We start from the raw sequence: 25341 nt of genomic DNA on the forward strand, positions 1-25341 counted from the left end.
TCCACCCACCTCAGCCTCCCAAAGTGCTGGGATTATAGGCGTGAGCCACTGCACCAGGCCTGCCTTTTTGGTTTCTTTTGACCTTATAGTTCTTCTTCCTATCTGTTGATGTGAGTTATAAAAATACTAGCTTTTCTCTTTTCCTTGTGCTTTGTCAACTTTTGGATCAGGGTTATACTGGATTTTGGTAAGCTTCTCATCTTTTTCCAGTGCTTTGCAGCTCTCTGAGTAGCATGGAGTGTGACTATGCCTTGATATTGTGGATATTGATGCTGTGGAAATACTTGCCTGCAAAACCACCTAGGCCTGTGCCTGTTTAAGGGGAAGGTCTTTGCTCTCCTCGACCTCTGGAGGCTTAAGAACACTTTTGGATGTGTTTATCAAATTTATCAGTTTCATTGCTTATTTTCTAGCTAATTTCCCTCTCTTCTCTTTAATTTCTTTTTTCCTTAGTACATTTTGTTACTTATTTTTTCTTCTTTAGTGTAGAGATATTTTTATAGTTTTCTTTTTTTTTTTTCTTTTTTTTTTTTAGACGGAGTCTCGCTGTGTCGCCCAGGCTGGAGTGCAGTGGCGCGATCTCGGCTCACTGCAAGCTCCGCCTCCTGGGTTCACGCCATTCTCCCGCCTCAGCCTCCGAGTAGCTGGAACTACAGGCGCCCGCCATCACACCCGGCTAGTTTTTTGTATTTTTAGTAGAGACGGGGTTTCACCATGTTAGCCAGGATGGTCTCGATCTCCTGACCTCGTGATCCACCCGCCTCGGCCTCCCAAAGTGCTGGGATTACAGGCTTGAGCCACCGCGCCCGGCCATTTTTATAGTTTTCAATGTCTCCTTTGACTCAATGGTTATTTAGGAAAAAGATTTAAAGTGGAAGTTAAAAACTTTCTTGATTATTTTTATTTCTTTCTGGCATTGTGATCAGGCAATGAGAAATAGGAATAGGAGCGTTCCTTTTTTTTTTTTTTTTTTTTTTGGAGACCGAGTCTAACTCTGTCGCCTAGGCAGAAGTGCAGTGGCATCATCTCAACTTACTACAACCTCCGCCTCCCAGGTTCAAGAAAGTCTCCTGCCTCAGCTTCCCGAGTATCTGGGATTATAGGTGCCCGCCACCACGCCTGACTAATTGTTTGTATTTTTAGTAGAGATGGGGTTTCACCGTGTTGGCCAGGCTCTCAAACTCCTGACCTCAGGTGATCCACCTGCCTTGGCCTCCTAAAGTACTGGGATTACAGGCATGAGCCATTGCGCCCAGCTGAAATGTTCCTTTTTTTTGTGGGGTTTGAAATTTTGCTTGTGGCATGATAGATGGTCACTTTTCGTAAATGCTCTTTAGCTATTGAAAATGAAGCTATTTTCTGTGGGGTGCAAAGTTTGATATCTGTTATATTAGCCTTATTCATTTTATTGGTCAGATTCTGTAATCAATACAAAATAAAATTAATATGGACATGGGGCCTATGCTTGTATATCCTCCCTACCCCTATCTTCTTGGAGAGAGATATGTTTATGAAGTGTTGGTCATTTCTTCTCTATTTCTAGCCATTATGGGCTTTATTTCAGTGAAAGAATGTTCAGAATGTAAAGACTGACATCACATTCTTCTTGTGAATTTTATCCTTTAGCAATGTAAAATGACCTCCTTTTTCCTACTTAATACTTTTTGGCATGAATTCCACTGTGTCTGACATTTAAAAAATAATAAGACAGCATTAGTGTTACTTTTTTTCACTTTAAGGTCTAACTTGGCATTTATTTTATTTTTATTTATTATTTTTTTGAGACAGAGTCTCTGTCTGTCGCCCAGGCTGGAGTGCAGTGGCATAATCTCAGCTCACTGCAACCTCCACCCCTTGGGTTTAAGCGAGTCTCCTGTCTCAGCCTCCCAAGTAGCTAAGACTACAGGTGTGTGCCACCACACCCAGCTAATTTTTGTATTTTTAGTAGAGATGGGGTTTCTTCATGTTGGCCAGGCTGGTCTTGAACTCCTGACCCCAAGTGATCTGCCCACCTCAGCCTCCCAAAGTACTAGGATTACAGGCGTGAGCCACTGCATCCGACTGGCATTTATTTTTTGATGTAATCTGAGTATTTTTAATTAAATGGGTTTAACTCATTTATAGGTCTAGCTGTGTTTTAGTCTGTGTTCTGTTTCAAATTCTAATACTGGTTTTAAGTGAAAAACAAAAAAAACCTCATTTCTCTAATTGTCATAGTTAAGGCCTATCTGTGATTCTTTCTCTTTGGGAGGAGGGCTTTAGCATCCTCTTACTGTCTGTTTGCAGTCTTTATTAATGTAATCTTTTCTGTCTGCTTTATTTAAATTACATTTCTTTTTTAATTTAATTTAATTCTATTGTTATTATTTTTGAGATGGAGTCTCTGTTGCCAGGCTGGAGTGCAGTGGCGCTATCCCGGCTCACTGCAACCTCCACTTCCTGGGTTCAAGTGATTCTCCTGCCTCAGCCTCCCGAGTTGCTGAGATTACAGACGTGTACCACCACTCCCAGCTAATTTTTGTATTTTTAGTAGAGATGGGGTTTCACCATGTTGGCCAGGGTGGTCTTGATCTCTTGACCTTGTGATTTGCCTGCCTTGGCCTCGCAAAGTGCTGGGATTACAGGCATGAGCCTCCACACCTGGCTTTTTTTTTTTTTTGAGTCTCGTTCTGTCACCCAGGTTAGAGTGCAGTGGTGCAATCTCGGCTCACTGCAACCTTTGCCTCCCAGGTTCAAGTGATTGTCCTGCCTCAGCCTCCTGAGTAGCTGGGATTACAGGTACATGCCACCACTCCCAGCTAATTTTTGTATTTTTAGTAGAGATTGGGTTTTGCCATGTTAATCAGGCTGGTCTCGAACTCCTGACCTTGTGATCTGCCCGCCTTGGCCTCCCAAAGTGCTGAGATTACAGGCTTGAGCCACTGTGCCCGACCTATTTAATTACAATTGTTATATAGCATATATTTAGAGAGCAATTTGGCTTATGCATTAAGTTTTATAACCAGATTTACACTCATTATTTAGCTTTGTCCCTACCTTGATGGTTTTAGCGTCCGTGCTTAGCAGCCTTGTATACTAGTTAGTGGCCTCTGTGAATTTCACTTCTATATTCCAACCTGGTTGGATACAGCTTCAGGCTTGCTTTCCCTCCTTTTCCTTTGAGCTCATGCACATCTAAAACTGTCTTGTTTGGCTTTCACACATGAAGGGCACCTTATCTGGGTGTAAAATTCCTTGGTAAGACCTTTCCCTCAGTTTGTGTTTGTATTACTGTCTTCTGACATTTAATACTGCTATGGACAACCCAGGAGCTAAGCTTAATTCAAGCTAACATTTAAGCAAACCAAACATTTTCTCCTTCTCCCTGGATGTGTCTACAATTCTTTCATCCTGTGGTTAAATTATTTTGCTAGGATGTGTCCAAGTATATGATATTGCGTGAACCTAGAATGCCCTTGTAGTCCCTTTTCTCAGATTTTTCTTAATCTCAGAATAATTTTTTAGTCTGTATCTTTTATATTAGGTTCTGTAAGTCTGCTCCATTTGTTCTTTTTTTTTTTGGATCAGAGTCCTGCTCTGTCACCCAGGCTGGAGTGTGGTGGCGCAATCTTTGCTCACTGCAACCTCTGCCTCCCAGGTTCAAGTGATTCTCCTGCCCTCAGCCTCTCAAGTAGCTGGGATTACAGGCACGTGCCATCACACCCAGCTAATTTTTGTGTTTTTAGTAGAGATGGGGTTTCACTGTGTTGGCCAGGTTGGTCTCAAACTCCTGACCTAAGGTGATCACGCCTGCCTCAGCCTCCCAAAGTGCTGGGATTACAGGTGTGAGCCACCATACCCAACCTCATTTGTTTTTTTAAAAAAAGTTTTATTGAGGTGTATTACACACCATGATAGTCATCATCTTAAAATATACAATTCAGTGGTTTTTAGTATACAGTTATTCATAAAGCTGTACAGCCATCACCACAATACAATTTTAGCACTTTTTTTCATCCCGCAAAAAATCCTAAAACCCATGAATAGTCACTCCCATTCCCACCCCAGCCCCAGGCAACCATTGATGAACTTTCTGTCTCTGTGGATTTGCCTACTCTGGACGTTTTGTGTAAATGGAATCGTACAGCACAACTGGCTTCATTACCTCTTTTGTTTCTAAGTCTGCTTGAAAGACACTGATGAGTCACAGTTTGGCCTTGCTCTTTGCTTTTTCCTGCCCAGCTCTGTCTCGGAATAGCCTTAGCCTTTCTGTACTTTTCCTCGTCTCTCAAAGTTTCTCAGGTCTGTCACCCACCTCCGTTTCAGTCTTTTGTGACGCCATTTCTCTCGCTTGCTTTTGAGTTAATGCTGACTCTTTATTTCCCTGCAGTTCTTCCCTACCTCAGCTTCTTGTTCTTGATTCATTTTCTCCATATAATTGTCAATCTTGTTTCCTTTTTAAAAAAAATACCAACTTAGAAAATGTTTTTCCTCCTTTAGTCCAACTGTGGGTTTTTGTGTGTGTGTGTGTGTGTGTTTTTGTTTTAATTTTCTTTTGGCTCCTGTAACAAATCTTCTCTGATGTTAGTCTTCACAGCATGTCCTGAATACAGTTCTCGGCTCCTCTAGACGTGTTGAGCTGATGGGCTGGATGTGTCATGTGCCGACCTGTGTTCTGGGCATTTGTGGTGGTGGGTCTCCTGCCCCAAGCAGTTGAAGCGCCTTGCTCCCAACCTTCTCCCCAGTTTCTACTAAGGCATCACTTCTGGTTAGGTGGTGTTATCCTCTTACCCCACGCTGAGCTCCTCAAAGTTTCCGTGAATGAGGAATACTTACAGCTGCTTTTCTCCAGGAATTGTCCTGGTTCTTTTTCTGTCTTTATCTCAGGCACTCCCATTTCTAAGATGTCCCTTGCTGATGGTTGATGCCCCTTCTGCCTGGCTGTTTGTCATCTGAGCCTCGAGTTCCCTTTCTGGATTTGGGAAGGGCAGTCTGGTGTTAGGGAGGTGGAGGCAGGTATTTGCATATTCCACAGGGCAGAGGGTGCCCACTGCCCAGGTTCCTGGCAGGCCCTGGCCTGGAGTCAGGACTGGGAAGGGCAAAGTCTGGCCACAGGTGTGATTTCTTTCCTAGTCCTGATGTTAGACTGTCAGTGTGCCTTCGCCACTTTTGTCTGCATGTGTACGTCCACCGTTTGGTAGGAATCAGTGGGGATCTGCATGCCGAATGCCATGTTGAACTGGACCCCAGCAGTCAGCTCTCCAATGTGACAGTTATTTGTTGGCTTTTCCTTTAATGATGAGCTCCTACCTTGAGATCTGAATTTTTTTGAGCTCTGAAAACAATTGTCTTTGGACCCTGATTGGGGAAATGGAAACTTACCAGGGAGTAAAATTAACCCCCCTTTTCACTGAGCTGGAAGCAGCCTGGGTGGACTTACTCATCTGAACTGCAGGGTTTATAAAGATAGGTTTTAATTTTCCTTGTTAGTGCAGGTTTGAGACATATATTCTCAGCAGCGCTTGGTTTCTACAATAGACTATCCAGCCTGCCATGGAGAAACTGGCTGTACAGATTGATGTTAAGGAGACCGTAACAGAGGAATGCAATAACGTTTGTAACCGGGTGGTGGCTGTTGTGTAACACAAATAGCATTTCTGATGAGGTGGTGCAGTTATACAATGTTGGCCAGCCTGTGTGGGTTATAAAAGCTGAAATTCCTTCAGCACCTGAGAGCATCTCATGCTGAGTACCAGGACAGTCGCAGGGTTGTACAGACACCAGCACAGAAGTGGTGGGTGAGGCACTGATTAGAGGCCATTTCTGTGGAAGGGTGGAGTTTCACTTTGAAGGTAAGGCCATTTGGCGGTTCTGCTTTGGGGAATGAGTTGTGAGGATACACAGATTGATTAATATCTGTTTGTGTCTGTGTGCATTCGGGTCTGCATGTATCTGTTTCCATGTATCTGAGTATATCTCTGGTGATGTTTCTGATTTTCTACATGTATGTCTGTTTCTGTGTGTGTGTGTGTGTGTGTGTGTGTACTAACTGTGCCTGTGTAGGTGGATGAGAAGTCCCCAATTTTGCACAGCTGCATTACTAGAAAATCTCCAAAGGGTTTCTTAGTGCTGTCAGACATAATTTAAATATAAAAAACGGAACATTAACATTTATGCAATTCTTAGAAGGCAGTACCTTTACTTAGGTATGTGAGAGAGAATAACAATAAAAACTTACCTGCAGCAAGTAAAATTTCTGTGTTTTTCAGGTACTTATTTACCTTTCAGAGCAAATAAAATAAAAACTATATAAGTAAATTATTTATTTTCAGGGTCCAATCCAGTGCCAGGATTGCCAAAGCTCTGCTGTGTGTTCTTTTATGTTTTCTTTTCTTTTCTTTTTTTTTGAGACCGAGTCTTGCTCTGTCACCCAGGCCAGAGTGCAATGGCACAATCTTGGCTCACTGCAATCTCCACCTCCCAGGTTCAAGCAACTCACCCACCTCAGCCTCCCAAATAGCTGGGATTACAGGTGTCTGCCACTATGACTACTTTTTTTGTATTTTTAGTAGAGATGGGGTTTCGCCATGTTGGCCAGGCTGGTCTCGAACTCCTGACCTCAGGTAATCCATCTGCCTTGGCCTTCCAAAGTGCAGGGATTACAGGTGTGAGCCACTGTGCCCAGCCTGTATTTTCCTTCTATATGGAGTTTCAGGCGTTTGATGAAAAGTAAGTATACAACCAAAAAAGAATATAAGTGAAACAAACTTCATGGAGAGCTAGAATCTCTTATAGCTGAGTGCAGATAATATTTTTAATTTTTTTAAGGTCTTTGGGTTATTTAAAAATGTCAGGTTCAGACACTAGAAAAAAGCAAGACATCTGTAGCATACAATTTTAAGTGATTGCAGTCTCTGTATTTAATGGATGTATTTTTAATGAATTGCTTAGGAAGAACACACTCCTTTGCAGGAAAAAGAATGTATAACATATAGGCATTAAAGACTCCCATTTATTGAAGATCAGGGAAAAGCTTTGCAATAATTTTGATCACCATGTATGTGGTGTTATCCTGGGGAAGAATTAGTGTCCCAGCCCCAGATAATTGCAGTGCAGTTTAGGCAAACCCACTCTTCAGCCATTAGGTAATCCATCAGAGCAGGTGAATCCATCAGAGCTCCCTTTTCCTTATCTTGGGAGAGTCTCCAGGGAAGAGGAACTCTTGGTATACTGGACTAGGGGGGAGCAGGGGTGGAGTGTGGCAGGGAGAAACGATATGCAAAAGAGATTTGCAAATGGAATGTCTTCCAGATGAGACCAGGAAAGCCGGTGGTGTTGAGAGGACTGAATAGATGGGCCAACGTTCAAAACTGAGCAGGCGTAATTGGGTAGTTAGGAAATAGAGGCAAAGTGGAACTGGACCTTTCTCTTCAGGTGGAAGAAGGAAATTTGGCTTTGGCCCTTGGGGAATGATGTGGTCTGAAGAGCAGATCAGAGAGAGGTCTGGTGAGTCCGTTGAGTTATTTGAGATGCTTCTCCCAGCACCTGAGCCTGCCTTCTCCCAGCAGGGGCAGCTCTGGCAACAGTAGCTGGAGGTGACCAAGTGTCCTGCTGAGGCTTCCTCTTCAGGGGCTGTGCTGGAAAGAGGATGGAGCAGGGATCCCAGACACAGTGGGACTGAATCAGCAGGGCAGAGCCATCTCCTTGAAGATACCCAAGCCCCCAAGGTTTTTGTATTGGGCAAGCTGGGGGGAGCATCAAATGACAAAAGGCATCTGGAGACCTGGAAGAGAAGAAAGCATTCTTTCTATTCCCTGAAAGTAACTCACAAGTTTTGCTCAGCTTCCTTCAGAATGACCTTTAGATATGACCTTCTCAGGCCTATTCTGGTCTTTGGGCGTTTTCTTCAGAGCCTTGTTCTCTTAGCTTGGAAGGTAACACAAGCAATGTTTGTCTTCTCAGAATGGTTGTTGGACCCACAACATTGGCCCTGAGCTTTTGTGCAGAGGTAAATCAGCCTCTCTGTGCCCCAGTTTCTCATCTGTGAAATGGAGAGAATAACAACCCCTTCCAGAATTTTTGTAAGGGCTAAGTGAAACCATGTTTGTGTCTGGGACTTGATAGTTCATTATGCGTATGTTTTTATCTTGTAAAAATTCCATATAAAATTAGCTTTTCAGTGGCTCCTGTGATGACTGATGATTGATACATTTTAAATAGTGTTTAAATAAAAAGCACCATGTGTGCAAAAAGTGATGTGTTAAATCACGTAGTAGAAATAAATGCAATAAAACTTATCTTTGTTCTGCTTTAGTTTGCTAAAATGTACATTCATATTTTAATTTTGTCATGCAGGCTGCACTTTTTGCTCTCCTGCCCCTCCCTTTCCTCTTTCGTGTCCCAGCCACAAGATTTCCCTGAACGAGTCAGGGCTTCTCCAAGTATTTGAATGCCTTTTATGCATTGGACACTGTGTCCCTGCTGCCATCTCATTCTGGTGGGGAGTGTACAGGAATCTGGGAACCATGAAAACACAGGACAGCTGACCCAGGAGTGCTCCTTGGAGGAGGAGGCATCTTGAGCCCAGACCTGGGAACTCTGGAGGTCAGTGTGGGCAGCACCTGGCACCGAGGAGAAATGGCCAGGATGACAAGGCTTAAGATGGTCTTGTTATAATTTTATTTAAATAAAGTTTTGGAAAGAAAACTGCTGCTGCAAGATACCAGGCACAGCAGGCCCTGTAGCATCTGTTTGCTATAGCATTAGGTTAGAAAAAGGATTGCGGATGACTTTGTATCATAAACCCTCAAACAAACAAAGCATCCACCACTCTGACATTTTAGTTTCTCAGACTTCATCGCTCTTCTGAACAGGCAGTCAAATGAGTGTCACCTAGATACCATGGTGTCACCTAGATACCATGACCATCATATCTCATGGCTCATGCATAATTCGATGTCAGCAAAATGATGTGTCTCAGGTTGGATTCAGGAGCTTTTTTAGGATTTAGCGTTGCATTTGGACTACAGCTTGTCTATACCAGTGCTTCTGCGACCAAGTCTTTGGGCCAGACTGAAGGGATCTTCTGCAAGCAGAGCCCATTCTTTAACACCTTGTTTCATTCTGTCAGTTGTGCATTTTACTTTATGCACCATAAACGATTTGCTGTCAGTTAGGAATGACCTCACCACCCAATTCACCCCACGGATGTTTCAGGAAAATTTCCCACATTTATCCAGTGGCATTGCATCCTCTCTGGCCCACTGGTGAGGACCTGAGAACCCATTTTTAGATTATTCCTAACTAGTACAGTGTTTGCCCAGGGACCCTTTTTTTTTCCCCTACCGTCAGAGCAGGGTTGCTGCTGTCAGGGCCCCTCTTGGGACGCTGGGAGTGGCCTCTAAGGGATCATTACTCCTGGTGCTTGCTACAGGTGGAAACTGGTTTCTGAGATGGAACTTGGCAATGGTACCCAGATTCCCTCTCAGAAATCCAGGTTTTATCTGACTTCCTTTAAAACATTTCCAACTCTTAAAAGAATTAAGTCCACAAACCGAGACAGTGACAAAAGGCTGAGATGGCACATTAGGGTGCAAAGGAGATTCCTTCCATTGCAGTCATTGGAGGTAGTTTGGTTTAGGGCTCTGGTAGATTATTATAATTAATTATAAGGCCACCCTCCTGCTGTGATTCTGGGTACTCTCTCCATCACTGTGGTGGGGGAATATGATGATATTTTGTCGTCAGTGCCATCATCTTGCACCGCTTTCTCACTTTGGCACAATATTTCTATGGGCATGTTAGTTTAAGGTCAGTAAATAATCTGATGTAAGTTGGGCACTTGGAACATGCCTTTCATGTCAGTGTGCAGAGCTTTTACATCAGTGACTTCCAGACTCTTTTCCCCTGACCCACAGCATCAAGCATTTTGCCTTGACACTCTCGGTTACCCCCGTCTTTTGAGATTTGCTCCGAGGCTTTTTGTTCTGTCAAATGCCATTGTTTTAAAAATTCTGGTCAAGATGCACTAATTTAATTTCATGACCCACTAGTAGGTACTGACTTGCAGTTTGAAAAATGAGCGCTGGCTTGGCATGGTGGCTCATGCCTGTGATTCCAGCACTTTGGGAGGCTGAGGCAGGTGGATTGCTTGAGCTCAGGAGTTCGAGACTAGCCTGGGCAACAAGTAAACCCTGTCTCTACAAAAAATACAAACGTTAGCTGGGCATGGTGGTGCATGCCTGTGGTCACAGCTACTCAGGAGGCTGAGGTGTGGCAGGTTTCAGTGAGCTGTGATTGCTTGACTGCACTCCAACCTGAGTGCCAGAGCCAGACTCTGTCTCAAAAAAAAAATAGAGAGAAATCAAGAGTTCCTGCAGTGTTTTGGAGAAGACTGCAGGATGATTTTTTTTTTTTTTTTTAATTCAGTCACACGCTGTGAGCATAGTTGTCATCACAAGATCAAATAATTACCACTGCTTACAAGTTCCTTCGTTGCTGCTTAGAGCTTTAAATGGAATAATTACAGCTAGGATCAGCATCAGAATTGCAAACTCCCTGAAGTTGGACTCTGTGTATTAGGTAACCAGTTAAGTCATTTCATTCAAAGGAAGTTGATCATATACAAGTTGAAGTTTTTTTTGTTTTTTTTTTTTGTTTTTTTTTTTTGAGAATTCAGAGCATTTCATTCAAAACCAGCCCTCACCACACCTAGAAGTTGAGGGTATATGTTCCAACAATCTTTTTTGACTTGAATTAAAAGCATTTAGGTCAAATGTTAGCATTTAACAGAACTTAATGGGGCAGCCACAGTTTGACTATAATCCCCTTATGGGATTTAAGCTGAGAGCCATGGATTGGCTTTTGAAATGTGCTTCATCATTGAACCTAGCTGACCCTGAAAGCTCTTGCGTCTTGGTGAGAACCAAAGTAGCACTTGGCAGGTTGAGGTTTTGAGTGTCCTTATCCCAGAGGGCACTCCTTCTTAGTCATATTCTTCCCCTGTCTGGATCAGTTTAAAGAAGTGGTGACAATAGCTCTCTCCCAGCCGAAATTGCCTATCCCAAGGTGTGGGTGATCTGAGGACCTCTAGCATGAGAATATTTGTGCATTTGTTAAAAATATAGGTTCCTGGCCAGGCGCGGTGGCTCACGCCTGTAATCCCAGCACTTTGGGAGGCCGAGGCGGGTGGATCACGAGGTCAGGAATTAAAGACCAGTCTGGCCAAGATGGTGAAACCCTGTCTGTACTAAAAATACAAAAATTAGCTGGGTGTGGTGGTGCATGTATGTAATCCCAGCTGCTTGGGAGGCTGAGGCAGAGAATTGTTTGAACCCGGGAGGTGGAGGTTGCAGTGAGCTGACATTGCGCCACTGCACTCCAGCCTGGGCGATGGAGCGAGACTACATCCCAACAAACAAAAATACAGGTTCACAAGCCCCCAAGGTAGGTCTACAGGATTAGAATTTGAGAAGGGGACATTTTTAAAATTGGCGGGATTACAGGGGTTTTTGATTAGTCTTCTAAAGTCAATTTTATTGCAATAATGTTTACATAGAGTAAGTGGATATACATCCAAATGGAGCCACCAGAATCAGTCAAAACAGCAGATTTCTATCACTCCAAAGGTACCATCCTTTCCCTGGGGAGCCCCTTCCTCCGTTCCTGCCCTAGGTAACCACTCTCTGCTTCCTGTAGAATGGTTTTGTCTTTTGAGAATCAGACTGCATGTCTTGTGTCTGGCTGCATTAACGAAACATCTGTGCAACTCCCCCGTGCTGTCAGGCACGTCAGCAGACGCTCTCCGGTTTGTTGCTGACTAGTATGCCTTTTGCTAGTATACCATGGTTTGCTTACCCATCCACCTCTTGATGGCTCTTTGGATGTTTCCAGTTTGGGACTGTTATAAATAAAACAGTGTTGAGGATTTTTGTCTTACGTGCATTTGTGTCAAATAAATCTGTCGTGTTTTTTTTTGTTTTATTTTGTTTTTTGATACAGAATCTTGCTGTGTTGCCTGGGCTGGAGTGCAGTCATGCAGTCTCAGCTCACTGCAACCTCTACATCCTGGACTCAAGCCATCCTCCCACCTCAGTCTCCTAAATAGCTGGGACTACAGGCAGATACCACCATGCCTGGCTAATTTTTCTATTTTTTTGATAGAAATGGGGTTTCGTCAGGTTGCCCAGGCTGGTCTTGAACTCCTGGGCTTAAGTGATCCGCCTGCCTCAGCCTCCCAAAGTGCTAGGATTGCAGGTGTGATTCGCTGTGCCTGGCCCAGACGTCTGCATTTTAAATAAGCTTCCCAAGTGAGTCTTAAGCACACGAGCCAGTGATTCTAATTCTGGCTATTCCTCTCTCTCATATCCTTTTGGGGAACTGTAGGTTTTTATGTCTAGAGCAAATGGTGGATTTGCCATGGATTTATATTTCTGATGTAGTATTTATTCAGTGCCGTTTACGTGGAGTAAATGTAAATTTCATTAGCATTTATGGAGCATCTGTCTTCTCCCCGCACCGCCCCCGCCCCCCCCCACCCCGCCGTACTTCCTTGTAAAAAGCATCTGCCTATTCTGTGCTAAGAGCTGGGAATATAAAGATGAATTTTATTTTTTATTTTTTGTAGAGTCAGAGTCTCGCTGTGTTGCTCAGGCTGGTCCCGAACTCTTGGCCTCAAGCAGTCCTCCCAGCTAGGCCTCCCAAAGTGTTGGGTTTATAGGCATGAGTCACCGTGCTCAACCTTAAAGATGAATTTTACATAGGGGGTTTCTGCTCTTTAGGAAGACTCTTAGTGATGAACTCATTCAGCCACTAGAGGCTTTGTATGTTACCTGCTGACTCTGCTAGATGCTGATGATGAAAGGACAGGTTTTTCTTAGGATTTGGTGGTTCTTTCGAGAAACACAGAAGGTTTTGGTATTTAACTCCAGGAATAGCTCAGCCTTGAAAACTTCTGGACGGTGCCATCACATTTCTCCTTCAGGTGGCCCTGCTAAGTCACAGTGAGAGGGGTGACTCTGTTTCCTGGACAGGGAGAAATGGTCAGATAAAATGAAGCTCAAAAGAAATCGTTACAGGCTGAATAGCTGATGAAACAAGTACTGATTAAAAGCTGCTGTTATTCTGCATTTGTGCATGATTGTTGGTGGCTGGAGAGTTAGTTATTCAGTCCTTAGGGAATTGAAAGATTTATTACACATCTAAATATTTTATTTTACTTTTCTACTTCCTCGTAACAGAATTTTCCAGTTTGGTGATTGTTTTTCTCTGTCAGGTGTACATTTATTTCCAGGTGCCTTTTTTTTTTTTTTTTTTGAGACTGTAGTGATCTCCTTCCTCTAAGGTAGTGATTTTTAACTTTGGCCTCAGGGAACTTTAAAAAAATCTAGATGCCAAGTATAATTTGTAGAACCTTGGCTTTTCTCCACTCTCTTCTGAAACCCAGTTATTTTAGAACTTTAAACATGAGGACATTATTCCACACTGCTGTATCCTGAGCTCACAACAGAAAGGACTGAATTGATTTGCTTGCATTACATTGTAAAGGGGGTAGATGCCGTAAGGGGAACCAGCCTTTCCCCTGGACTTGATTCTGAGGAGTAAGGAGGAACTGGTGCTAATGTGGACACCATGAGGCTCTTAGGGGAGAAATTTGGGCCCATCTTTTGTTGTTAAGTTAGTTTAGAAAATATAGAGGACTACAAAGAGGAAAATAAGTCATTTGTGTTTCCATCACTCAACATTTTGGTTAACATTTTGGTGTGTGTATACATGGCCACATACTTTACACATGCACGGTTGGTTTAATGCTGTACATAGCATCTGTTTCATTATATATATTGCCTTTAATTCTTTTCACTTACAAAAGAACTTTTTTCACTCAAAACTAGTATCTTCTACCATTCTTTTTATTTTTTTTATTTTTATTGTGATAAGAACATTTAACACGAGATCTACCTTATTAACAACTTTTTTTTTTTTTTTTTTTTTGAGACAGAGTCTTGCCCTGTCACCCAGACTGGAGTGCAGTGGTGCGATCTTGGCTCACTGCCACCTCTGCCTCCTGGGTTCAAGTGTGTCTCCTCCCTCAGCCTCCTGAGTAGCTGGGATTACAGGCATACTCCACCATGCCTGGCTGTTTTAGTAGAGATGGGGTTTTACCATGTTGGCCAGGCTGGTCTCGAACTCCTGACCTCAGGTGATCTGCCCACCTCAGCTTCCCAAAGTGCTAGGATTACAGGCATGAGCTTCCGCGCCCAGCCAACAACTTTTTAAGTGCACAATATGGTATTTTTTTTGTTTTCTGGCTGATTTAAATAATTTCATTTTTTAAGAGATGGAATCTTACTATGTTACCCAGGCTGATCTTGAACTCTTGGCCTCCAGCAATCCTCCCACTCTTAGCCTCCCAAAGTACTAAGATTATAGGCGTGCGTGAGCCACCGTGCCTGACCGAAGTATTGTTAATTATAGGCACGGTGTGGTCCAGCAGATCTCTACAATTTGCTCATGTTGTGTAACTGAAACTTTTTGGTATTTTTTTTGAGACAGAGTCTTGCTCTGTCGCCCATGCCGGAGTGTAGTGGTGTGATCTCGGCTTACTGCAGCCTCTACCTCCTGGGTTCAAGTGATTCTTGTGCCTCAGCCTCCTAAGTAGTTGGGCTTACAGGTGTGCACCACCACACTGAGCTAGTTTTTGTATTTTTGGTAGAGAAGGGTTTTCACCATGTTGGTCAAGCTGGTCTTGAACTGTCGACCTCAGGTGATCTTCCTGCCTTGGCCTCCCAAAGTGCTGGGATTACAGGCGTGAGCCACCGTGCCTGGCAACCTAAAACTTTTAACCTGTTGAATGTCAGTTCTCCATTGACCCCTCCCCCAAGTCCCTGGCATCCACCATCCTACTCTGCTTCTGCATTTGACTATTTTAGACGCCTCACGTAAGTGGAATCATGCAGTATTTGTCCTTCTGTGACTGGCTTGTTTCACTTCATGGAAAGATGTTCACCCTGTGTTGTGTAAAAAGGCAAGTTAAAAAATAGCACATATATAACAGGGTGAACATCTTTCCATGTCAATAAATATTTCTGTGCTTTCTTAACAAGGTTAAAATGTAGACCTTAGTCTTACTTTTTCTGGATTTTACTATTTGTTAGTAACCAATTGTCTTGGCATGTATATTGAAAAATCCGTAGTTTGTTTTATGATTTGAAGTGCTGCCGTATCATATGTTCATCAGTTTGGGTTTTTTTGTTTTGATGACTGATAGTTACTTTATTTTCATACTTGTTGAACTTCTGTTTATTACAGCTTTACATTAGGGTTCTTATCCTCACTGACCACACTCCTCCTGTTTTTCAAATACTTGTGGCCATCCTTGCTTATTATTATTGTTATTATTTTGAGATGGGGTCTCACTCTGCCACCCAGGCTGTAGTGCAGAGGCATGATCTTGGCTCACTGCAAACTCTGCCTCCCAGGCTCAAGTGATCCACCTCAGCCTCCCAAGTAGCGGAGACCACAGGTGCACGCCACCATACCTGGCTAATTTTTTTGTATTTTTGGTAGAGACAGGATTTTGCCAGGTTACCCAGGCTGGTCTCGAACTCCAGAGCTCAGATTATCCACCTGCCTCCACCTCCCAAAACTGTTGGGATTAGAGGCATGAGCCACCATGCCTGGCCCTTGCTTATTCTTCTAGAGGAATTTTTAGCAAGCTCCTCTGACCCGTTGAGGGGAGTATTAATGAATTTTCATTAAATCTGTATAGATTATGTTAATTGGAAAATGAATATTCTTACAGTACCTTTCCTATCAAAGAGTATCCTCTGTTTCTTTAGTTATTCAAATCCTTTTTATGTCCCTCAGTAATATTTTATCATTTTCTTCATAAAGGTCACACATATTTTTATTAAACTTATTCTTAAGTATTTAACGTTATTTTTGCCATGATGAGGAGGATTCTTTTATCCTGTTGTTGTCAGGCATGGGCAAACCTTTCTATAAATGTCTTTGGTCTTAGGGGCCAGGTGATCTCAGTCACATGTTCTTCTTTGCTGTTGTTCACAATCCTTTAAACATGTAAAAACCATTTTTAGCAGGGACCTTAACAGAAACAGGCCAGGTGGTGGCTAGCCAGCTTCTGATACAGATGCTTGTTGCTGGCCTTTGGGAAATGTTTGATTCAATCACATTGAAAGAGGCTTGCTCATGGGTTTTGTAACTCGCTATTTAATTGTAGATTCTCTGAGATTTTTCATATCTTTTGATATAGTTATAATTTGGACTTTTCTAATACTTCCCTCATCTTTCTTGGTCAGTGTCCATCGATGGTGGTGAAGTTGACACCCCCGACTTGTTCCTGACATCTGTTGTGTCACAGATAGGTTTGATGTAGTAAGATTATTAAACAAAACCACTGTTACATTATACCACATGCCTTAAAAAAAAATCATTTATCAATCCACAAACTTTGGAGAACCTTTAATATATACGCCAAGTTCAGCACCAGGGGTGGAGGTAAGATGGTGAGGCTGTGATACTGTTCCTGTTTCCCACAGCTGTCTGGCTAGGCAGACAGACAGACATGATCTTGCTTTGTTACAATCATCTTTTAAAATTTTACCTTAATTTTTTTTTGTACAGATGGGGTCTTGCTCTCTTGCCCAGGTTGGTCTCAAAGTCCTGGCCTCAAGCAGTCCTTCTGCCTGGGTCTCCCAAAGTGTTGAGATTACAGATGTGAGCCATCACACTCGGCCCTCCACATGGTCCTCCGACACCATGATGAGGTGGTGATCGGAGGAAGGATTGATGGGAGTCACCCCAGTGAGAAGGGGTGAGATGAAGGGGGCTTATTTTGGAGGGATGGCATGAGCAGGATCCTGAGAGATAGGAGAGGTCTGTGAGTAATCACAGTAGGGTCCATGAGGGACTGGGAAAGGGGACCCGGATAGGCCCCATAGTCACCTCTTGTGAAGGAATTTGGGTGTCACTCTAAATTAGGAAGCCATCAAAGAGCATGGTAATTTTCTGTTGAAGCATCATGCTGCTTACCATTTGGACAAGTGTTTAGAGCCGTCAAGATGGAATGAGGGGCTGGGTGTGGTGGCTCATGCCTGTAATCCCAGCACTTTGAGAGGCCAAGGCGGGCAGATCACCTGAGGTCGGAAGTTCGAGACCAGCCTGACTGGCCAACATCTACTAAAAATACAAAATTAGCCAAGCATGGTGGCGCATGCCTGTAATCCTAGCTACTTGAGAGGCTGAGGCAGGAGAATTGCTTGAACCCGGGAGGCAGAGGTTGCAGTGAGCCGAGATCATGCCATTGCACTCCAGTCTGGGGAACAAGAGCGAAACTCCGTCTCAAAAAAAAAAAAAAAAAAAAAGATGGAATGAGGGCCAGGTGCAGTGTCTCATGCCTGTAATCTCTCCACTTTGGAAGGCTGAGGCAGGAGATTGCTTGAGCTCAGATGCTCAAGACCACCCTGGGCAACATTGTGAAACCTCATCTCTACAAAAACTAGCCAGGTGTGGTGGCACATGCCTGTGGTCCTAGCTACTCAGGAGGCTGAGGTGGGAGGATCACCTGAGCCTGGGAAATCACGGCTGCAGTGAACTCTGATTGCGCCACTGCACTCCAGCTTGGGCAACAAAGTGAGATCCTATCTCAAAAAAAATTTTTTTAATTAAATTTATTCTTAAGTATTTAATGTTATTTTTGCCATGGTGAGCAGGATTCCTTTATCCTATTGTTGTCAGGCATGGGCAAACCTTTCTATAAATGTCTTTCGTCTTAGGGGCCAGGTGATCTCAGTCACATGTTCTTCTTTGCTGTTGTTCACAACAGCAATGAGAACACAAGTTAAGTGGCTGTTGTGATGTTGATGAGAGACCATGGTGATGTGTGCTAGGGAGCAGCCATGCAGGTGAATAGAAGTGCATATATTAGAGAGTTCCTAGTCCAAGGAGGGTGGGTATCAGCCCTGGAAAAGGAGCTTGAAGGTGATTCCTGCGCCCCAATGCCCCCTCAGAAATCACAAGGAGGGTAAAATCACCAGCAAGTCCCACAGAGGCAGTGTGTATAGGCCAGCTGGCCTGGGCTGTGTTTGTCCAGGGAGAACAGCTGTAAGCTGAGCATTTAAAGGACAGTTTTATGTCTTGCTTGTATAAACAGTGTAATGGCAGGTTCAAATTACTGATTCAAGTTTGAATCCTGTTCTACTGCTTATAGCAGTGTATCCTTTGGCAAGTTATTTTACTTCTCTGAAGCTCAATTTCTACTTTTGTAGAGTTTGTGCGCAAACCAAGTAATATTATGCTTACTGGCCAGAAATAACTGTCATTTATTTAATAAGAGGTCAGAGACGTGCCTGGCACACACGGACACTTAGCAACTGGAAAACTGCAATTATTACTGCCATTGTTGCCATCATGATCTTCCATCGCTCCGCTCCTCCTTCCCCACTGTCGTGTATTAAGGCCAAGACAGTGAGTGGATTTGCTCATTCTCTTTCTCTCTTTTGCAAGGGGTAGGAAAAGGGGCAATGAGGGACCATGGGTTGGCACAGTTTCCCCCGTGTCAGATTCCTGGGGAGATTTTACTTCTTGTTTTAATACAGACGTTAAACTCCACTCTTCCCTCACCTCTCCCCTTTTATCTGTTGCATTTTGCCGCTGGACCTTGGCATTTATGCACGCCATGCTTATCCTGTGTGAATAAACCCTCTGATCTCAGGTTGTCGCATACTTTCTGACCTTGAGAGTGTCTGCATCATCCTTGTGCACTGGGGTGTGGAATACTCTGTCCTTTTGGACTTTTTATGGCAGTGTCCAAGGACACATTTCTTTGTTCAGCATTCACCCCTTCTTCCTTCTTCCTCCATGTACTGCTCCTGATGAAAGGTGCTCCCCTCTTCCTGAACCCTGCAGTCCTCTTCCCTGACGCCTTTCTCAGAACATCACTGCTGTGCGCTTTCTGAGCCTCATCCTCTCCTGTGCTCTTTCAGGTCTAAGGCTTCAGTATACTCCAGGCACTACTCTGGAAGAGGTGGGTGAAGAGCATTGGTGGTTCCCCCACTGTAGCTTGTGAGGTTCAGTTAAATGCGTGGTGGAGTAAATGGAGCGCAGAGTTACTTGCTGGCAGGTATTCTTCCCGGGATGGAACTGTCTCTGTTTGTTCCTAGTGCTGGGGATAGTGGTGAGGGGTTTGCTGCTGCAATGGATGTTCATGTCTGGAACACCAAGATGAGCTTAACCTAGGAGAGTAAATTTATTCTGCTTTAAATAATCACATCAGTTTCGTTAGCCAGGCATGGTGGCTTGCACCTGTAGTCCCAGCTATGTGGGAGGCTGAGGCAGGATGATCACTTGAGGCCAGGATTTTGAGACCAACCTGGGCAACGTAATGAGACCCCATCTCCTTAAGAAAAAAAGTCCCATCATTTTCCCTAAAGTTGATATAGATAAGGGTGATTTGAAAGCTCTGCTGACTTGCTAGATGTGGGACAAAGAGCTTATTGGTCCCTTGAAATATGACTATATGGCATGTGGCCGTGTAAAAATCTACCAGTATTTCACTATCCTCTTTTATCTTCTGAAAAAATAAACTTCTGGTGGTCTCAAGGTAGAGGTCTACTGTGGCTCCTTCAGGCAGATTTTATTTGTAGGTGTGTTTATTTTCACTCTGGGTTTTTTGCAGATTTTGGGAAGATGATGGGTGGCAGTGGCTAAATCACAGTGTAAAAGACTGATGGATTTGGCTACACAAACATGACGACAACTCTGGCAGCTCAAAAGGTCATCCCCCAAATTCAGAAACAAAAAGTGGGGATAAAATGTTTGCATCAAATACAACAGAGATTTAAAGGATTAATATCTTTAAAATAAAGACCTGTAAACGTTATAGAAAATAGGCAAAAGACATAAGGGGATAAACCACAAAAGAGGCTCTGTGGTTGCCAGCAGACATGAAAAACTCATGAATCAATGCATAGCAACATATCTGAAAAATTACCACTTGCACAGATTTTATATATGTATATATTTATATATAAATATGTCTATATATGTTTATATATATTTATTTACATATAAATATATATATTTTTTTGAGACGGAGTCTCGCTCTGTCGCCCAGGCTGGAGTGCAGTGGCACAATCTTGGCTCACTGCAAGCTCCGCCTCCCGGGTTCACACCATTCTCCTGCATCAGCCTCCCCAGTAGCTGGGACTACAGGCGCCTGCCACCATGCCCGGCTAATTTTTTGTGTTTTTAGTAGAGACGGGGTTTCACCATGTTAGACAGGATGGTCTCAATCTCCTGACCTCGTGATCTGCCCGCCTCGGCCTCCAAAAGTGCTGGGATTACAGTCATGAGCCACCACGCCTGGCCTGCACAGATTTTATGTATTAAGGACCATCAAACTTTGTAGTGTCGTAGTGATCCCTGCAGTAGAGTTTCATATCCTTATTAAACAGCAGAGTTGTGATGGAGGAGTTAGGACCTGTATGTGGTGGGGGCTGTGGCAGAGTGGTGGGACCCCTGAGGTGGTCCAGATGTGGCATTTTAGGCTTTTCATTCATTTCTCTCTGGATGCTATAAACATCACTTTTTCCTCCAGTTTTTACTGTTAATGATAAGAAGTCTGATGTTAATACTATCTTTCCTTTGTCAGTAAGCTGCTTGTATTTGTATGTTTTTGGTTTTTTTATGACAAGAAGTTTCAAGATTTTTTTTTTTTTTTTTAAACGGAGTCTCGCTGTGTTTTCTAGACTGGAGTGTAATGGCACAATCTCGGCTCACTGCAACCTCTACCTCCCAGGTTCAAGTGATACTCCTGCCTCATTTTGCTGAGTAGCTGGGCTTACAGGCACCCGCCACCATGCCCAGCCAATTTTTATATTTTTAGTAGAGGCGGGGTTTCACCATGCTGGCCAGGCTGGTCTTGAACTTCCGACCTCAGGTGATCCACCCACCTTGACCTCCCAAAGTGCTGGAATTACAGGCGCGAGCCACCACACCTGGCCAGAAAATTCTTTTTATAATGACCAAGCTGGAGTAAGTGCCATAGACGTGCTTCTGTGTGGGCTTCGCTATATGCATGTTCCTGCTCCTCTAACTGCCAAGTGTATCCCTTGGAGGACCTGATCTTGTCCTTAGAATCAACATGGCACATCTGGGATGCCATCCTCGGGATAAGGGAAGTGTCTTTAAACGAAGATTTCACAATCTCAGCCCTCCTGAAATCTTGGTGTGAGATCTGTCCTGTGCATTGTAGGATGTTCAGCAGCACCCCTGGCTTCTACGTACTAGATGTTAATAGCTCTCCCCCAGTTGTGATGGCCGAAGACATCCCCAGACATTGCCACTTGGCCCCTGCAGGGCAAAATTACTCTGGATTGAGAACCACTGCTTTAAATTAATATGGATAGCATGTGAATGAAAATGCAAAATGTGCATGAATATGCAAACAAGAACGACCACCCCGGAAGAATTTGATGTGTGTACCTAGCTCTCTATATTTCACTTATAGAACTTCATGTTCTGGCAGTGGTTTCTTTTGTTTTCCTTTTTGGCCTTCTGATTGCTGAACTCGAAAATTTGTGTAATTCTTTCTCTTTTTTATTTCTTTACATTTCATTTTTCCCCTGGCTCATCCAAAGTATTTATTGAACGAAGTATCCTATGAAGAGTTCCTTGAACAGCAAGTTCTGTACTTGTATTTCCAAACTACTTGCAGGCCTGTCCTCACGTTTGCGGGACAGGTTGGTTGAATTCTTTATTCCTGGTGGGAGGATAATTGGTGGTAAGATCTGATGTCACCCTAATTGGAGTACCAGAGGATGCGCTCTGCCCTTCCCACCCCTACCTGTTTGCATTATTTTTTTCTTTATAAAAATTCAGGTATAGGCCGGGCGCGGTGGCTCAAGCCTGTAATCCCAACACTTTGGGAGGCCGAGACGGGCAGATCACGAGGTCAGGAGATCGAGACCATCCTGGTTAACACGGTGAAACCCCGTCTCTACTAAAAAAAGTACAAAAAAAAAAACTAGCCGGGCAAGGTGGCGGGCGCCTGTAGTCTCAGCTACTCGGGAGACTGAGGCAGGAGAATGGCGTAAACCCGGGAGGCGGAGCTTGCAGTGAGCTGAGATCTGGTCACTGCACCCCAGCTTGGGTGACAGAGCGAGACTCCGTCTCAAAAAAAAAAAGAAAAACTTCAGGTATTGCTAGGCATGTTTCCTTGTATGTATGCCATTCCTTGGAGGGATCCTCTGTGCCCTCTCCTTTTTTTTTCCTTTTGAGACTGATTCTCACTTACTGAGTCGCCCAGGCTGGAGTGCAGTGGTGCGATCTCAGCTCACTGCAACTTCCACCTCCCAGGTTCAAGTGATTCTTCTGCCTCAGCCTCTCGTAGCTGGGATTACAGGCATGCACCACCACTCCCGGCTAATTTTTTTTTTTTTTTTTTTAGTAGAGACGGGGTTTCACTATGTTGGCCAGGCTGGTCTCAAACTCCTGACCTCAAGTAATCCACCTACCTCCCAAAATTTTAGCCTCTCAAAGTGCTGGGAGTACAGGCGTGAGCCACTGCACCCGGCAACCTCTTCTTTTTACTGCTTTTGAGTATCTTACCCTGCTTTTAATTGGGCACATGTAGGGAATTTAGAATTATTTTAATGCCCGTCTAATCATGGTTAATTGGCTGTATCTGCATTGTCCAGTATAGTAGCCACAGACTACAAGTAGCTATCTTAAATTTCAGTTAAAATTAGATACAATTAAAATTCACTTACTCATTTGCACTAAGCACATTTCAGGTTCTCAGTAGCCACATGACTGTTGGACAGGACAGATACATAACATCTCCCTCATTGCAGAAAGTTCTATTAGGTAATGCTGGGTTATGAGATATAAACCATATGCATATCAAAGAAGTACCTTAGCTATTTTTTTTCTCCCTAGTATTGTGATATTTTTGATAATTTGGTTTAGTGGTCCCCGTCTCTAGTGGGCAATTCAGTATCAGTGGGTGACTATAAATGAAGAAGAGGTGGGTACCTGAAAACTGTATTTAGGTAAAGTATTTTTTGGATGCTTGTGGATAATGTGTAGTATGACTTTTTTTCTGTGCAAGAAACTCAGTGACGGCATGGCCTGTGTTGTTTTCATGCTTTGGGGTGATTTGGCTGTGCTCTTCTTTTCTAGGTGCTAAGAGATGCCGTTTGCGGGCCTCATCTCTGCCTGAGAATCGGGGGCTCCAGGCACTAGAAGACCCGGCTGATCCTGGGCTTCTTGCTTAAATAAGCCTTCACTTCCAGCTGCTCTCCAACGGCTGTGCAAACTACTCACTTCTCTTAATGATGGGTATTGGTAAGAATACCACATCCAAATCAATGGAGGCTGGAAGTTCAACGGAAGGCAAATATGAAGACGAGGCAAAGCACCCTGCTTTCTTCACTCTTCCGGTAATCATATTCCCTGTCTTTCTTAAATCTCTTGAAAGTAGTTTCCATATGGAATCGACATAGGATTGGCTTTAATGCTTATGTTTTCAGTGAAGGTTAAGGCATTTGCAAACCAAATATTTTCTATGTGAGATAGTCTTTGGCTAACTCTTGGGTTTTAGCTGTGCTCTCAGCCTGGAGTCATATGCTGGGATAAACTCCAGGAAGGAAGCATGCATTGCTGTTAACATTTTAAATCTAGCCCATTGCTACCTGTGTCCTGGAGGATATTGAAGGCTTAATTTTATCTTCAAAAATGTACTCTTAGGAAATAATGTGCAACCCAACATCACACTCATATTGCAAGCTGGGAGGATGAATGACTTACTACTTGGAACCCCACTGTCCACATGTATTACAGTAGCAGTGTCCAGCATGGAGATGGTTTTATCCGAATAAGTGATAGCAGTCAGATAAGGCGGACTATACACATTCATTTATATTCAGTAAGAACATTTTTTCCCAGATATAGGATGATGATTTGTATAAAGTTAACTATAATGTGTTGTTTTAAAAACAGAAAAATGCTCTTTAGAGAGATCTTGCCTCAAGATGTTTTCCTCTTAATATTGGAGATGTGGTTAATGGCAAGAATAGTATTCTAGGATTTTTTTCTTATTTTTTTGTTTTCTCTTTTTTTGAGGCAAGATCTCGCTCTGTTGCCCAGGCTAGACTGCAGTGGTGCCCTTAAAGCTTACTGCAGCCTTGACTTCCCAGGCTTAAACTATCTTCCCATCTCAGTCTCCCAAGTAGCTGGGACTATAGTTGTGTGCAGCCTGTAGTCTACTACAGCTGGCTAATTTTTTATACTTTTTGTGGAGATGGAGTCTCGCTGTGTTGCGTAGGCTGGTCTTGAACTTCTGGGCTCAAGCGATCCTCTTGCCTCAGCCTCCTAAAGCACTGGGATTATAAGCATGAGCCACCACGCCTGGTTTCAAGATTAGTTATCGTTATCAATGTTGTGTCTGAAACTATTGGCATGCCCCATGGCCTGATGATAAAAGGAATCAACAGTAAGACATTTGAGGGAAGATGGATCTACAGAGGTATCAGGATTATTTTTTAAGACTGGATCTCACTGTGTTGCCCAGGTTGGAGTGCAGTGGCACAATTAAGGCTCAGGCCTCCTGGGCTCAGGCAGTCCTCCCACCACAGCCTCCCAAGTAGCTGGGACCACAGATGCCTGCCACCATGCTCAGCTAATATTTTTTATTACTTTTGTAGAGACAAGGTCTCCCTGTGTTTCCCAGACTGGTCTTGAACTTAAGAGCTTGAGCTCAAGCAATCCTCCTGCCTTGGAGATTGAATCTCACTCTTGCCTACACTGGAGGGCAGTGGTGCAATCATAATGCAGCTTTGAATTCCAGAGCTCAAGCCATCTGACTCAGACTGTCGAGTAGCTGAGATTATGGATGCATGCTACCAACCCTGGCTTGAACATGGCATCTTTTTTTTTTTGAAGACAAAGTCTTGCTCTGTCATCCAGGCTGGAGTGCAGTGGCGCTATCTCAGTTCACTGCAGCCTCCACCTCCTGGGTTCAAGTGATTCTCCTGCCTCAGCCTCCCAAGTGGGACTACAGGCTGGGACTCCCAACTGGGACTACAGGCACGTGCCACCACGCCTGGCTAATGTTTGTATTTTAGTAGAGTTGGGGTTTTGCCACGTTGGCCAGGCTGGTCTTGAACTCCTGATCTCAGATGATCCACCTGCCTCGGCCTCCCAAAGTGCTAGGATTATAGGCATGAGCCACCATGCCTGGCCGAACATGGCATCTTTAAGTACATTGATTGACTACTTTCATCCACACTGTATTTATTTGTTTATTTCTTTTAATTGTATTCTTAGAGAGGTGTTTAATTTTAC

The 25341-nt window shown here is 43.6% G+C and overlaps 1 protein-coding gene across 7 annotated transcripts in view; it reads left to right on the forward strand.

Annotated features, from left to right (window-relative positions):
- Positions 1–25341, forward strand: part of SLC23A2 (solute carrier family 23 member 2) — a 147993-nt gene that overhangs the window by 46216 nt on the left and 76436 nt on the right. For 4 of the 7 annotated variants that reach the window (XM_008018966.3, XM_037990682.2, XM_037990684.2 and 1 more), the window contains one exon: positions 23179–23438. In XM_008018966.3, coding sequence (XP_008017157.1) covers positions 23331–23438 — 108 coding nt within the window. In that variant the 5' untranslated portion in view covers positions 23179–23330. Of the gene's footprint in view, positions 1–5659; positions 5832–18811; positions 19022–21635; positions 21738–23178; positions 23439–25341 lie in introns of those variants that run through there. The other 3 variants (XM_073007126.1, XM_037990685.2, XM_037990686.2) reach the window with 3 other exon arrangements.

The sequence above is a fragment of the Chlorocebus sabaeus genome, chromosome 2 (genome assembly GCF_047675955.1).
Source record: "Chlorocebus sabaeus isolate Y175 chromosome 2, mChlSab1.0.hap1, whole genome shotgun sequence".
Classification (NCBI taxonomy): Eukaryota; Metazoa; Chordata; class Mammalia; order Primates; family Cercopithecidae; genus Chlorocebus; species Chlorocebus sabaeus.